The sequence below is a fragment of the Podarcis muralis genome, chromosome 13 (genome assembly GCF_964188315.1).
Source record: "Podarcis muralis chromosome 13, rPodMur119.hap1.1, whole genome shotgun sequence".
Classification (NCBI taxonomy): domain Eukaryota; kingdom Metazoa; phylum Chordata; class Lepidosauria; order Squamata; family Lacertidae; genus Podarcis; species Podarcis muralis.
Window position 1 is genome coordinate 39,726,733 of NC_135667.1, and position 14,822 is coordinate 39,741,554.

General features: G+C 46.3%; 1 protein-coding gene across 6 annotated transcripts in view; it reads right to left on the minus strand.

Moving 5' to 3' along the window:
• Positions 1-457: 457 nt before the first annotated feature.
• ZNF385C (zinc finger protein 385C) overlaps positions 458-14,822 on the minus strand; it is a 167,941-nt gene continuing 153,576 nt past the window's right edge. For 5 of the 6 annotated variants that reach the window (XM_028702407.2, XM_077917438.1, XM_028702405.2 and 2 more), the window contains 3 exons: positions 11,800-11,987; positions 9,223-9,336; positions 458-8,403 (listed from right to left, as the gene is read on the minus strand). In XM_028702407.2, coding sequence (XP_028558240.2) covers positions 8,182-8,403; positions 9,223-9,336; positions 11,800-11,987 — 524 coding nt within the window. In that variant the 3' untranslated portion in view covers positions 458-8,181. The remainder of the gene's footprint in view (positions 8,404-9,222; positions 9,337-11,799; positions 11,988-14,822) is intronic. The other variant, XM_028702406.2, reaches the window with a different exon arrangement.

Here is a 14,822-nt window from a genome sequence, read left to right on the forward strand (position 1 = left end):
AGCAGATTGCCCCCCCCATATTAGGGTTAAACCTAGAATTGAACCCTTTTGAATCCTAGATGTCGTTTTCCATATCCAGACGTATATTTCTTTTGTATAGGGGAAGAGATTCCACCCAGCTACAATTTGAAGTGGTGCAGTCCAGATTTACCGCCCCATTTTGCTGACTTGTGTAGACCAGTTTGTGTAGACCTTAGACTCGAGCTCTCTCTACCCATTTTACGATGCTGCTTCAACCTGCCGCAGAGCCAGAGAGAAAATGGGTTGCAAATTCCAATGCCAAAAGGCAATGCACACTCGCAACGGATACATGAAAGTCTGCTGAAAGGATTCAAAAGGCTCCGGACTCTTTTTTGAGGCGGCTGCAGATCACGCTATGCCAGCCCAGCTTGTGGTTAAGGTCTTGCCTGAGCCGCTCTCTGTCCCATCATCCGACAACAAACCAATGAGCCGAGAGTTGTTCTTCATTCACCTGTGTTCCATTTATTGACCAAGTAACACAGTAGAGCAATGGTTATCAAAATATTTTTTTTTTACTTAAATCTCAACATTTTTATATATTTATATTTATATATAGTACATCAAAAATATACATTGAACCATCAGAGGGTGGAGTGGGGGAACAACGTACTGGCCCAAGTCCCTACATTTGTGTTGGGTTTTCCTTTCACTTTTTTGTTTTTTTAAGGATCAAACATGGTTACGCATCACTCCTTTTTTTTTTTTAAAGAAGAAAAATTTACATTTTTGGGTAGGGTGGGGGCACACACACTACTGAGAGCTATGGCCTAGGCGCCCTACCGACTACCTGGAGTACATTATATGCTATGTTCAAAGGCATTAATGCTTTGGATACAAAGGAAAAAAGGGGCGACGGAAGAAAGCGTCCACATTGTGTTCCTAAAGCAGCCTCTTGCTATATTATTATTAGCAGAAGGAATGGCTTCAACGGGGTTAAAGTGCCGAGTGTTTCGTAACACCAGCGCCGGAGTGGGCAGCGGAGGGCAGCTGCCTTTAGGCCGAGAGCCTGGTCAGAAGGTCTTATGGCTTTACGCGAAATATTAAGGTAGCGAATGAAGCTGCAGGCAGCACCGCTGGGATTCGAAGTGTGCCCAGCGCTTGGCACGTAGCTCCCTACATTTCCCCAGACCTACCATTGCGAGCAGGGCAACGAAGAGCGAAGGCGGGAGAAACAAACCACGGGGCATGGGCAGGAAGATTTCCGAAAGGGTGGAAAGGAAGCACAGCCATAGGGACAACCAGTTGGCAAGCCTAGGTATGGGTACTCAGAAAGAGAGGCACTGTTATAGGACAACTCTGAACCATGAGGATGGGAAGCATGTTGATGAACCTAGAACCACACAGAATGGAGATGAACCTAGAACCACATAGACTGAAGATGAACCTAGAACACTTTTTCAGGGAGAGAAAGGGAAGGAAGTGGTTTAAAGAGCAGAGATCTCTTGCTCGCTGCTATTATAGCTCCAATGCCCTATTTTGCAAATGCTGACCGCTTGGTGAGATGTGTGTTGCTAGGGGTACGTTTCTCCAGCCATTTTTGGAATGTAGCTTTACAAACAGCCCAGTATGGGCAATGCGGATTTTTCTAGCTTGTAAATAAACAGCCTGTTACCAGGAATGCAAACATTTCACCTATTGGTAATTTGCATGCTCTCTATCTGCCTGATAAGGAATTGCTTGAAACTCAAAAAGTTTTCATACTTCTATGCCAACCTAGGGATGTCTTCACACCTTGTGAGTCAGTGTGTGGAGAGAGAGACAGTGGAAAGCTAACGCCAACTGCGGCTCCCTGGTGTGTATACACACTGTTTAAAATATGTGTCACATGTCCACATTGTTTTTCAAAAATATAGGTACCTGCAACGTATTTTCTGTTGTGCACATTACAGACCCAAAGAGTGAAGAGGCCCTAGGTTGGCCCAGTAAAGTATTTTAACCTACTTTGTATCTCCAGAAAGGGAAGCACAGTGATGCACCATTGTAAAACCTGGAACGGAAAGCACAGTGATAGGCCAGATATCAGGAGGATTGAGAATAATACAGGGAAAGAGACATGAGCGATGGGCGTTATCTTTGGAGTGCCTCGACTTAGAAAGAAAAGCAGAGGGGAGCCCAGTGGACAAGCTAGCTGGCTGTTGAAATCAGGAAGGGGGCATCAGCTAAAACTGAGAACCTTACAGAAAAGTAAACATTCAGGGGACCCTACAACAGAAAGGCATTGGTAACATCCAACAGAAACGGAAGAAGATGCAACAGGAAATCAAGAATGCTGGCGGTAACTGGGGGTTGTGTTTTCAATCCATTTTGAGAGTATCATGCTACAGAAACATAGTTCGTTAACACACAAGTTTAGGTAGGAGACCCTCTCATTCTACACGTGAGTTTCCTTCTCCTTAACCGAATCAGGCCCATTCTCTTTGTAAGGGCAGTGTAGTGCCATCGGGTGAAGGTGGCATTCTTCCTTGGTGCCAAACTTTGGGGGCAGAGGGCTGGAATCTCATGACTCTGCTGTGGTTTTAACATTGCCTAAACAAAGCAAGACTACAGGTCTCTGCATGGAGCAAAAATAACGGCAAATGGACGAAATAAAAACACATTTCTTATGGCAAACTCGCTGTGACTGCAGTTAAGGGGTAGGTGGGTACTATAAAAATAGTACCCACACCCATAAGTCTGTTTCCAGAGTCTGCTGAATTGCTAGAGGGTTGGAGGCCAAGGGTACCTGTTCTCAGGGGTGATATCACCAGCGTATCAGCTCGTCTCCAGAAGTGTGCAAACTAGAAGTGCCCTGTCCAGTTTAGCACCAAAACGACTCAATCCCCAAATGAGGTTAAAGTGTATACCTGTCATGGCTCTTCAAACTTTCTAGGGCTTGTAACAAACCCTCCCAGTCCTGAATGTAGTAGTTTTCCCTGCTTTGTCGCAGAATCTCCTAGCCCTCTTATCACCAAACCTGTCCTTTCTCTGCCTTCTAATGGAGGTGGGGGGGGGATCTCTACAGGCCTAACTAGGTATAGCACAGGTTCCAATTTGGCTTGTGAGTCCGTTTTCCCCAAACCGTGCCCTCCCGCCTCACACCTGACTTCATCAGAGATGTCGGCACTCCTAAGGAGTGAGATTTCCCTAGGAAATGAATGGAGCAAAGGGGAAAGCAGAGGTCAATTGGGAAACTGCTCAGACCCTTGCTTTCTAGGTACCGGACAAGTGGAAGTGTGGACAAGGCCTGATCTGGAGGTTGGAGTTTGTGCCTTGGTGAAGTCACGGGCACTAGCCAATTGGCATAATCCAAAGTGTGCTTACAGAACTATCTCCTTAACTAACACACACACACACACACACACACACACACACACACACCTTGGCACTGGAGAGAAAGACTTGCACTTGAACATAGTGAATATGCTTACAGATTGGCCCCTGCCCTCTACCAAAATTATATCTGTCCTCATCCCCAGGACTCAGCTACACTGGCAAAGAAAAAAACGCTTTATATATGTTGTCAATGCGTTCTAACATTGTGACACCAGATGGCCGTTTTGGCCAACACGATTTCTCATACAAAGTTTGCAATGCACTTAACTGAAACATTTCTTTGATGCGTCTAGATCCAGCCTAAGTCTCTCTTGAAACTGGAGAGTCCCCTCTCAAAATGCCACTGAAGTGGGGAGCAAATCAGAGCGGCTTGCTTCTTCTTGCCAGATGGCAGTCTGCCCGCTGAGCTTCATCTACTGGCTTGGGAAACAGCAAAAGCTCATGTTTGAAAAGCCACACAAATGGAGAGAAATGTCATTTTGTGTGCATTCTCTGAAGCATAAAGGAACCCGTGAGATCTACACCCTGAGACTTTAAATATGCTTGTTATAGCAACAGTAACTACTTTTGGAGTAGGGCGAACCTGTCCTGATTCCTTGAACGAACCTATTTTACATTTTTGATGTTGTCTGCCATAAATGGAAATGAGTTTTAGTGTCCCCTGGGACAGGAAGGTACATTTCAAAGCTGCAACAAGGAGACCACTGCAGCAAGGAAACTATGGTGCTGTGTGTGTGGGAGAGCGTGTGTGTCTCTGTGTGTGCTATGGGCTCCCTCCTTGTCATACAGTAGAAACAAGCACAGCACAGGAACCAGAAACAGGCAAAGAAACCCAAGAAGAACTGAGCCACTCCATTAGTATTTTTGCATAGATTAGAATGGCTCGTTGCTTCATCGTGGCCAGCAACCTTGCTGTTTTTATTCCAGTAGGGTCCATAATTATCCTTGTGGGACAGCTGCTGGGTATATGTTTGCATTCAGGAGTTATTGGGTTTATAAGACTAAAGTCTGTTGACAGCTCTCTTAAAGACAGTAGGTTTTCGACCAGTGTGCCATGGCACCCTGGGGTGCCTTGAATGACGGTCAGGGGTGCCGCGGGCAACACTGGCCTCTGTCCTTCCCTCCCTCCTCTGATGCCTTCTCACGTCTCTGCCTTCCAAAGACTTGCGCATCTATTTATTGCAGCAGCCCTGGCTATAAGCTCCCCAGGCGAATGGTGCCTCTGGGGATGGCCAGGGGGTGCTCCTCAGGCCCCTGTGGGGCAGTGCGAGGAGGCACTTCTCTTTGAGGTGGGGGGGGGGCAGTTCAGAGACCAGGGGCGACAGCTGTGGCTGCCCAGAGGACTCTCAAGGAGAGGGGAGCAGAGAAGAGGCTGAGGGGACATTCAATGGTATCTGAATAGGGGTGAAGGGCTGCCGGCTCTGCAGGCAAAGGGTGGCATAACTAGGCTCCTGAGCCCCACAGGGGTGCCGCAGAAAGAATTTAGTTGTTCAAGGGAGCTGTGGACCCAAAAAGGTTGAAAACCTCTGCAGCCACCACCCCTGGCGGCAAAGAAATGCCACTGCTTTGCATAACCTTGTACAGTCAACTCTTTGGAATCCCAGCAGAAGCCAGATTCTTTTGGGGAGTTTGTACCCTGGACATGAAGCCCAGGGTCATCTGCACTTGCTGTTTGCCCTCATTGTTTGGCACCCCCCAGCCTTTAGGATCTGTGGTGCCCCAAGCAAAAGAGACTTCTCAGAAGTGTAGCCAGGAGAACCGCCCAACTTGATGCAGCGGGGCTTGGGGAGCGGGGCCACTGCTTAAGTGGTGGCAGTGCACATGACTAGTGAGCACAACGTCCCAAGTTCAGTTTCTGCCATCTCCAATTAGAGAGAGTTTTGGATTTGATATCCCGCTTTATCACAACCCGAAGGAGTCTCAAAGCGGCTAACATTCTCCTTTCCCTTCCTCCCCAACAACAAACACTCTGTGAGGTGAGTGGGGCTGAGAGACTTCAGAGAAGTGTGACTGGCCCAAGGTCACCCAGCAGCTGCATGTCTACCGCTCTTAACCACTACACCACACTTGAGGAGCTCAAGTGGAAGGCTGGGAGAGACCACTGTATGACAGCTTGCAGAACTGAGAAAGGACAGGGTTACACAAGGAGGTGGCATTCAGAGAGGGAAGCAGCTGTGGGGTTCTACCACTTGGCTGAGAAGGGCACAGGTTGGAGTGTCAAGGTAGGCTTAGGCTTGGACTTGGAAGGAAGGAGGACCAGGTGGGTAGGACTCCTGGAACCCTCCCTTGATGCACCTGTCAGTTTGTGGCAGAAGTACCACTTTGGTCTGCTGATGCTCCAAGCCCTAAGACAATCAAAGGGGAGGAAGTGGCTATTAGGTTTTAGGACACTATCTCTTCAATATACGATTGTCTGACGAATTTAATCATAACTTCTGATAGTGTGCATGTCCTTGCGTTTCAGTTCACCCAGGGGTAATGTCGTTGTGGTGCGCCTGTCGCCACTTGGTAAACTGGTCGTTTGTACTTTCCTGCCAGGTGGCGGGGCATTTTACCAATTCACCTCCTGCTTCCGTTGTTGGGCGCAGAAGTGCGGTAGCTGGTAAGCAACCAAAAGGGAATCCCTCCTCAGCCATGTGCTTTCAGTGTAAGGTGTGCAAGCAGCCATTGATGCTGGAGGGATCTCCTATTATTTTCCTTCCAGCATGCAGCCTGCTTCCCTTGCTAAAGGAACAGAGAGCTTTGTGCTTTGAAGGCACTTGCAAGCCAGATGGGTGGGGTACAAATTATATTATTATTATTATTATTATTATTATTATTATTATTATTATCATCATCATTATCATCATCATTATTATTATTCCAGTCTGTGGATTGTGCAGGCTGCCAGCAGGCTTACCCACACTTCACTTGTCCTAGAAAACTTGGTTTTGCCCCACTGTTTTCCCCAGGAAAACCTGCTCTAAAGCTGAATTGCGAATTTGCAATCTGCAAAAAAAACCAACTGATGTTTGCATCAGCAGTAAAGAGCAGGGGAAAGCAGAGGGATGATCCCATCTTATCTTGCAGCATAGGAGAAAGGACAGTAGTTTACAATTATTTCTAGTCTTTTGATTCTAGAAATTCAGCGGCTGATGTTTAGAGTGAACCTGAAGTATCCAGGGATCTGACTTCAGCTCACAGTGTTTACTAGGAATAAGCTGCAAGATCTGTGATAGATGCAAAAACCTTACATCGGAACTGGTTCTTGGTAAGCTGTTCCCAAGAGCAACCGTTTATCTTCTGAACTCTGCAACTGAAAGCCGAAATCTGGGTATCCACCACCACACAGACACCACCAGCAAGATCTATTGAAAATGCTCCCTGATGTTCCTATTTCACACAAACCTCCTTACCCAACCAGTAGTGTCCAACTTGAACCCTACTTTGGGGGATGACCCATACTGCACAGACATGAATATGTAAAACATTAAAGAGGAATCTAACATCTCCAAACACTCATGGACACGTGATGGGACATTCATGACTTCCTGGTGTATGTTCACTACGTGTTTAAAGAACATAACTTTCCCTTCACATGCTGCAACTCTCATAACACCAGACACTGTTGCATGTGTGATGTAAAGTATGAGTGGTGCTAATAGCTGAGAACTCCTGGCTCTTGGATCCTCCTTTTCCAAAGCACATCTAAATCCTATTCACTTTCCAAAGCTGTGGATAAAAATACTGTTTTAAAAAATGAAAAAAACAAAAAACAAACCGAAGTTCTGGCTCATTTTGTACCTATAACCTATGCAATACTCCTTCACATTCTCTCTATCTCTCTTTTAAACATACGCATGAACCCAAGCAGGAACCAAAATCTGGGCTTTTCAGTTCCTAATCTGAAAACCATTTGGTCATTTTGAAAACTTTTAAAAAATAAAAATATTTTTGCCATCTGACATTAAACATTAAGGCTTGAGATGGTGGGGAGGGTTTAATCTGTACTCTGTGTGTGTGTGTAACTAATTTTGTTCGTATGAGAAATACTCCTTTTGTGCATACCCTCATTTTCCCTCTAATGTCTCTACTCAACAAACTAGCTCAATCCCTTCAGTAGTACAGGGGTATTCTAGCACCTCTCATTAAAGGGAGAAATACTGACATTCACCTACATGCCAGTCTTAGGACCAAGCAGACATGGCATTAAGGTTCTGTGACAGGAACTCCTTATGACTTCTTTATTTTGAAAAAGCAGCGGGGGGGGGGGGGGGCGGGCCAGGAAGTGATCTCGATCAGGGCTACGGCATGCGGGGAGAGCCCCCCCACCTAAACCTGGCCTCCCCCCACATTTGCTTGTTGAAAAGGTGAGTAGTTTCAATCCCACATCACATCCTCTTTGGACCTCAGCTATTCACCACCCAGCAAACCCCAGACACTGAATCTCACATGGCTCCTGGATGGCAGTAACCCTGTGTAAAATGGCACCTCCAGATGTACAGATTTCTAATGAACCAAATGTTCTTGACATGCTCCACCTGCTCACCTGGATAAGGTGGGTTGTGCTCCTAGGTAGATCAACCAATAGCTGAAAACCTGGCGCATCGCAGGCCTGCCTGAAACTAAGAGGGAGGACAACATAGGCGGACAGAAAGGAATACTCTCTTTCCCCAATGTGTAATCGAAACAATGACATGGGCGGAAACGGAGATGAAAAGATTGGCGCTTAAAGCAGTGGAAGGTTTCTGGTTTGCCTCTGCTCAGAGTACAGCCTGATTAAGATGCCCTCCTTCCCTGTACTGCTTCTGCCCTGATCTTCCCCACATTGGTTAACTAAACGAACCCAAAAAACCGTGCCAAAGTTCTCTAGTAGGGGGCAAAGACGATAGGGCCTGTAGCCGCTCGCACAGGGCCTGGGGGGGTTCGGAAAAGCGCTGGTCCAAAGATGGGAGCTTGGAAGAGGGTAGCGGCAGCTGGTCGGAGCGTTAGCGGGCTGGGGAGAGCACACATGGTGGCTGGGGTGAGGGGGCCCGGCAGGAACCGTGCAGCCAAGGTCTTCGTAAGGTGCTTCTGCAAAGCCAGTTTGGACTGCGGGAGGGAGAGAAGGAGGGCGGGGGGCAGAGACACACAGAAAGAGAAAGAGAGAGACACGCACCACGTGAATCAACGAGCTGCAAAAGGAGAGGGGGACACAGTGGACCACGACTTTAAATCTCTAGCGCTTAACTTAAGCCGGGCCCTACTAGGCCCCAAGCCCAGAATGTGTTTTGAAAGCCTTGGCTCAGCTCTGGAAGGTGTGAAATAGCAGTAAAGGCAAATGATGCTTCTGAGCATACACAGAGGGCACTTCTGCCATACTGAGCAGTAAGGCCAACCCGAACCACATCCGAGATTGTGGACTTGGCTTCCAGGGTCATGCTGTACCTTCTGAAGCAAACTCAAGCCCCGGCACTGCTCTTTACAGATGTTAAGTATTTAAAAACCTGAGAATGTCCCCAAAATCTTGTTGTTGCCTTGGACCATGGATTCAGCTTACAGTTTACAGTTAGGAGTCCACCCACCACACCTAATAACACTTGATCGCCTCCCAAAAATAATGAATTCAAAAAGATGTGGATAAAATTGGCATTCCTACAGTTTCATTTGTGATTTCAAAAGCTGACTGCTCAGCTTTTTAAAAAAGCTGGTGTTCTACTGCTGAACTAGTGCCCTCCTCCCATGTTATGCCATTACCTTTCTTTCTCTAACTTCCCAGCAACAACAATGCCTGATGTTTTGCTGCACTGTTCAGCACCTAGACCAAGAAGGGGGACCAGGATCCCCAGAGCAAACCCATAGCTCCAGCTGCTCTTTTAAGGTATTTTCCGATAAGCCGCGCAGTTGGTCAGCACCTCGAGTGACAAGTACCTTCAGAATACTCACTGCCAGGGCCGTATTCTTCTGCAGCTTGCTGTATGGGCTGTATTTGGGCTTTGCTGGCTTCCCTGCCAGTCTGTCCTTATGCCGCCTGCTGTTCATGTGCTGTGGGTGGAGACATCAGACGTTAAACATTAAAAACTTCCCTAAACAGGGCTGCCTTCAGGTGTCTTCTAAAAGTCAGATCAAAGGGACGCGGGTGGCGCTGTGGGTTAAACAACTGAGCCTAGGACTTGCCAATCAGAAGGTCGGCGGTTCGAATCCCCATGACAGGGTGAGCTCCCGTTGCTCGGTCCCTGCTCCTGCCCGCCTAGCAGTTCAAAAGCACACCAGTGCAAGTAGATAAATAGGTACTGCTCCGGCGGGAAGGTAAACGGCGTTTCCGTGTGCTGCTCTGGTTCGCCAGAAGTGGCTTAGTCATGCTGGCCACATGACCCAGAAGCTGCACGCCGGCTCCCTCGGCCAATAAAGCGAGATGAGTGCCGCAACCCCAGAGTCAGCCATGACTGGACCTAATGGTCAGGGGTCCCTTTATGTTTACCTAAAAGTAGGATCGCTTTTTTTATTTCCTTGACATCTGATGGGAGGGCATTCCACAGGGCGGGTACAGGTTAAGTTTTCTAATAAATTGTGGAGATCTTTTTTTATTAGGTGATTGCAATGTACATAATTTAGAATAAAAGGAGGCAAATTCTGTGCAGATGTTTTATGAGGGAATGTTTTAGTGCCATCACTTTTTTTAATACAGTCGTACCTTGGAAGTCGAACGGAATCCGTTCCAGAAGTCTGTTCAACTTCCAAAACGTTCGGAAACCAAAGCCCCATCAGACATTCGGGTTCCAAAAATAGTTCGCAAACCAGAACAGTCACTTCCGGGTTTGCGGTGTTCAGGAGTCAAAACGTTCGAGAACTAAGCTGTTCAAAAACCAAGGTACGGCCGTACTGTGTACCCCTGACTTAGATTTTTTCTTCTTTTTACTAACTTCTTTATGGAAAAGGTCTAGTTGTTATGTAACCTAAGCCTGCCTTCAGGGATATGTCTGTGAACCTGAATGAATCTGTGAGTAAGCTACTTTTATATTAACATTAAACAGATTCTTGTGTTTATTCTTTTAAAGAGGGATTAGAAGGGATTTTACCAGGAAGGAATCTTTAACAGTAAGACTCAGATGAGTCAGCGACAAGCTGATCGCTGCGTAATTTAAAAAGGGGGATGTTTGGAACTCTGCTAGAATATGGAACTTGCCAGCGCAAGTTAAGAAGGATATGATTAAATAATATATCCTCTCCTGCCTCCCTATTCATCCCCACAAAAACTGATTTTTAAAATATATTTTCTTCACTCCATTTAATCTTATAAGCCCCATTTTTGGAAGAGTTGTAGTAGTCTGAGGGTATTTTTGCCTATCTTTTAAAAAGCTCCTCCAGGTGGCGCCCTTGCTCAACTCCTTGTACATTAAGGTTGAAGTCACCCCCTAGTATGGGGGTGTAAATTTATCGAATTTACAATCATACATTTTGAACAAAAGTCAAGTTGCTTCTAGTTTGGTGCAAATATAGATCGAACAGGTTTTTAAAAAAATTATTATTATTACCATTCACTGTCCTTTTAATAAAAATGTATCCACTATTCTTGTCTTTCAGTATCAACTGGATTTTAAAGTTTATTCCTTTGTCAAAAATGATTGCTACCCTCTGTCCTTTACTTGAACCTGATGCTATCACTTGGTGGGGGGACCAATTTCCTCATGCAATTTGTTTTTCAGTGGAAACTCCACAATCCAAATTTGGGGAAAAATCTGTAAAGAATAAGAAAAGAGAGAAAGAGAAAGGGCGCGCAGTGCAGAGGGATCCCCTCTCTAAAAAATTTTGAAGAACACCCATTTCCCCCCCCCCCCCCAAAAAAAATATTCACCTAGAATATTTCTTATTCACTTTTTATTCAACAGAAGTTGAAAAAAAGCTCTCAAATATGGTGGATCCTTTTAAATTTCAGAATTAGCTGAATATGTCCAGGTTAAAGATTCTGCTTCCACCAGCTCCAACTCTAGAATTTTAGGGAGAAACTTCACTGAAAAATCTCAGAAGATTTGTAGAAAGGTTTGTCTGTTGTAGCTAAAACGAAGAGTTATGTGGCAAATGAAAAACTAACGTGTTTACTTCCACTGTGGGTTTTCAGGAGTGACATAACATCTAAGGAGAGTAAAAGCGCTTCTTTCCCATTTCAGGTCACGAAATGCAGAATTATTGCCCTAACTCTGAAGTACATTTGTTTTCTTTCAGCGAAGTCGTTCAATGTGAATGGCTGAGTTAATGTTTATATGATCCCCGCCTGGCTGGGATCACTTTAGGAAGGAGAAAAAACCCTAAAATAATGGCAGCAAAGCGGCCACAGAGGGGAAATAGCAATTCAGTGCACAGCTCTGAATCAGCAGGTTTCAACTGTGGATTTTTTCAGGAAATATTTTGGCCTCAGGAATATCGGTCTCACGACCCACGTCATAGCAGTACGGCCAATCAGAGCAGCCGAAGGAGAAACTCTTTTCCTGCCCGGACCATTCTGCTTACCTGATTGAGCTGGGTTTCTGAGTTGACAAAGATCTCGCACACCTGGCATTGGAAGGCTTTGTTTTGGATGCTGAGGCTGCCTTTGCTGCCAATCCGCTTGGGCTTGTGCCCGACTCGAGAGAGGATCCTGCCCCTGCCTCGCCTTGGCAGAACGGCTTGGCCTTCCAGCATTGACTTGTGCTTTGCTCCTGGGGGAGGGGGGAAAAGAGAGAGCGCAGGAGTTCAAGGAGAAGCAGCGACCGCTCCTTGGCTCTTGGAAATGTGAGGAGTTTCAGGATAAGAGGCATGTATGGGGGTCAAAGGATACCAGAATGAAGGCAGCTGCTGCCACACTGGAAATACTAGCCCTTAACAAGTGCGACCTTAGGCAGTCTCCCCGAGTGACCTCGTAATTCTCATCCAGCAGTGGCTACATGCTGAACAAAACAAAGACTCTGTGATTTAGCCTTGCCAAGAGTCTTCGCAAAGGAGAGTGTTGGACAGAAAAGGAGAACATCTAGCCTGCAGGCCAAATAAGACCTGGCAGGGGTCCTAATTTGGCCCCAAAGGCCATTCCCCCCCCCCCCAGCCATGCCCACCCGACCCACATTCGATGTCAAACATGATGTCAAGTGTCGCGGGAGGTAAAGACTAAGAACAATCAGGAACCCTAGCAAGCGCTCACCCCAATGTTCCTTGGCTGGTGGGGCTTGCACTCAGTGACTTTTAAACTTGCTGCCAAGTGCAAAGCCCAATCTGGAACTTTGGAATACAGTGGTACCTCTGGTTACGTACTTAATTCGTTCCGGAGGTCCGTTCTTAACCTGAAACTGTTCTTAACCTGAGACACCACTTTAGCTAATGGGGCCTTCCACTGCTGCCACGCCGCCGGAGCACGATTTCTGTTCTCATCCTGAAGCAAAGTTCTTAAACCGAGGTATTATTTCTGGGTTAGTGGAGTCTGTAACCTGAAGCATCTGTAACCTGAAGCGTCTGTAACCCGAGGTACCACTGTATAGCTGATTCTTGCAAAAGTGAGGACTGAAGTCACAGCTGGTCAGCCTCCCTGAGTTCTTTTGCAGGCGTGGTTTGACTCCAAACCACACCTGCAGAGGAATGTTCTTCCTTTTCATCCTGGCTTTAACTCAAGCTGTGCTGCAAAGGAAAAGGGGAGCCAGCTGACCTCAGGTGATTGTCAAGTGGGTAGCCCCACCTACCTGTCAATGTAGCCAGCTGAGGTGGGGGAGCTCAGGATCTGGCCTGTCAGTGGGATCCTGCCCCCCCCCCCCGAGGTAGTGCATTATTGTTGTTTTCTCAGCATGTGTGTGTGTTAGTGAAAACTACAAAGGATTTCTGAGCTCCTTCCCTTGCTCCAAGCCTATTTCTAAATTTGTAGCCCTGGCTTTTTTCTTTTTTCAAAAAAAGCGCAGTAGGCTGTGCCATATATTCCAAGGACAGCTGTCCTTATCTGCCATGAGTCAAGGGTATATGGTTTAGCGCCAGCTTTTATGAACATAGGAATAGTTCTATGCATTGCTTTCTGTTAAATTCAAAACTGAAGTGTCCCCTACCCATTATTTCTTTAAAACAAACACTATGGTGTATGTTTATGTGTTCTTTTTGTGCTGTATATTATATATGTTAATCTTATTAAGCCTGAATCACACTGATATTTCAAATACGCTCCAGGGATCACAAACTGCATTATCTTCCCTGGTGCTGAAGTTGAACAGGAAAGCAAAGACAAATCCCAAATGAATTCATATTTTTTTTGTTTTGTTTATTTCTAGCTGCTCTGATTATTTCAATTCCTTGTCCTGTTTGAAAGTGTAAGGCATCAAAAATGACAGCCTGAAAAATTAAGGGTGAGAGCAATGCTGGATGCCCTTTGTTATCTCACCAAAAGAAAGTTCTGCATAGAATTTAAAAGCAACTTTTCTTTGGATCAACTAAGGAGTCACAAAGAAGCAAGCAAGCTTCCCGAGTTCATAAAAATCCTTCATCAGGAGAGACTGGGGGGGGGGGGGAGGAGGAGAAGAAAGGGAGGGAGAAATAGATGTTACTAAACATGACAAAAAGCCCAAGCCTGCAACGCAGAACAGTTTTAGATGGAACGGAGGAGATGCTAAAAGAAACCTACATTATGTAAGGCTTGCAGCAAGAAGATCTCAGGTGGCATGGTAGGATACAGAAAGAGAGACACAAAGCTGCTCTCCCTCAGATTTGAAATATAGGTTATGTACACATCAGCGGCTTAAAAGGCAGCAAGGTTGCTTTCCCCCCTACTGTGTTTCAAGTTGCATTTTTATGCGGCTGTACACATCAGAGGAGCTGTCATTTGTACATGCACAACAGAAGCCCAAAATGTACACACTTCATTCAGCTTAACTGCAAGCTTGCTTTTTCCAATCAGATGGAAGCTGGTTTGAGGGAAAGCACATCAAACAGGGGTGTTTCTCAAGAAACTACAAGATACCTAGGAATTGTGGCTAACGTCATGAGTAAAAGGTAAAGGTAAAGGTACCCCTGCCCGTACGGGCCAGTCGTGTCCGACTCTAGGGTTGTGCGCCCATCTCACTTAAGAGGCCGGGGGCCAGCGCTGTCCGCAGACACTTCTGGGTCACGTGGCCAGCGTGACAAACTGCATCTGGTGAGCCAGCGCAGCACGCGGAAACGCCATTTACCTTCCCGCTACTAAGCGGTACCTATTTATCTACTTGCACCCATGGGTGCTTTCAAACTGCTAGGTTGGCAGGCGCTGAGACCGAGCAATGGGAGCGCACCCCGCCGCGGGGATTCGAACCGCCGACCTGACGATCGGCAAGTCCTAGGCGCTGAGGTTTTATCCACAGCGCCACCCACGTCCCTAATGCCATGAGTACTTGGCTTCAAATACCAGAAGTGGGAGTGCACTGGAGCCAGAGTAACGAGCAATGTGTATACAGCCATAAAAGCCAGAGGTTTTTTGTCTGAATAGAATCTGGAATCTCAGCTTTCCACTCTAGACATGCTGTGGGTTTATAATGGTATTTGAAAGTATTGCA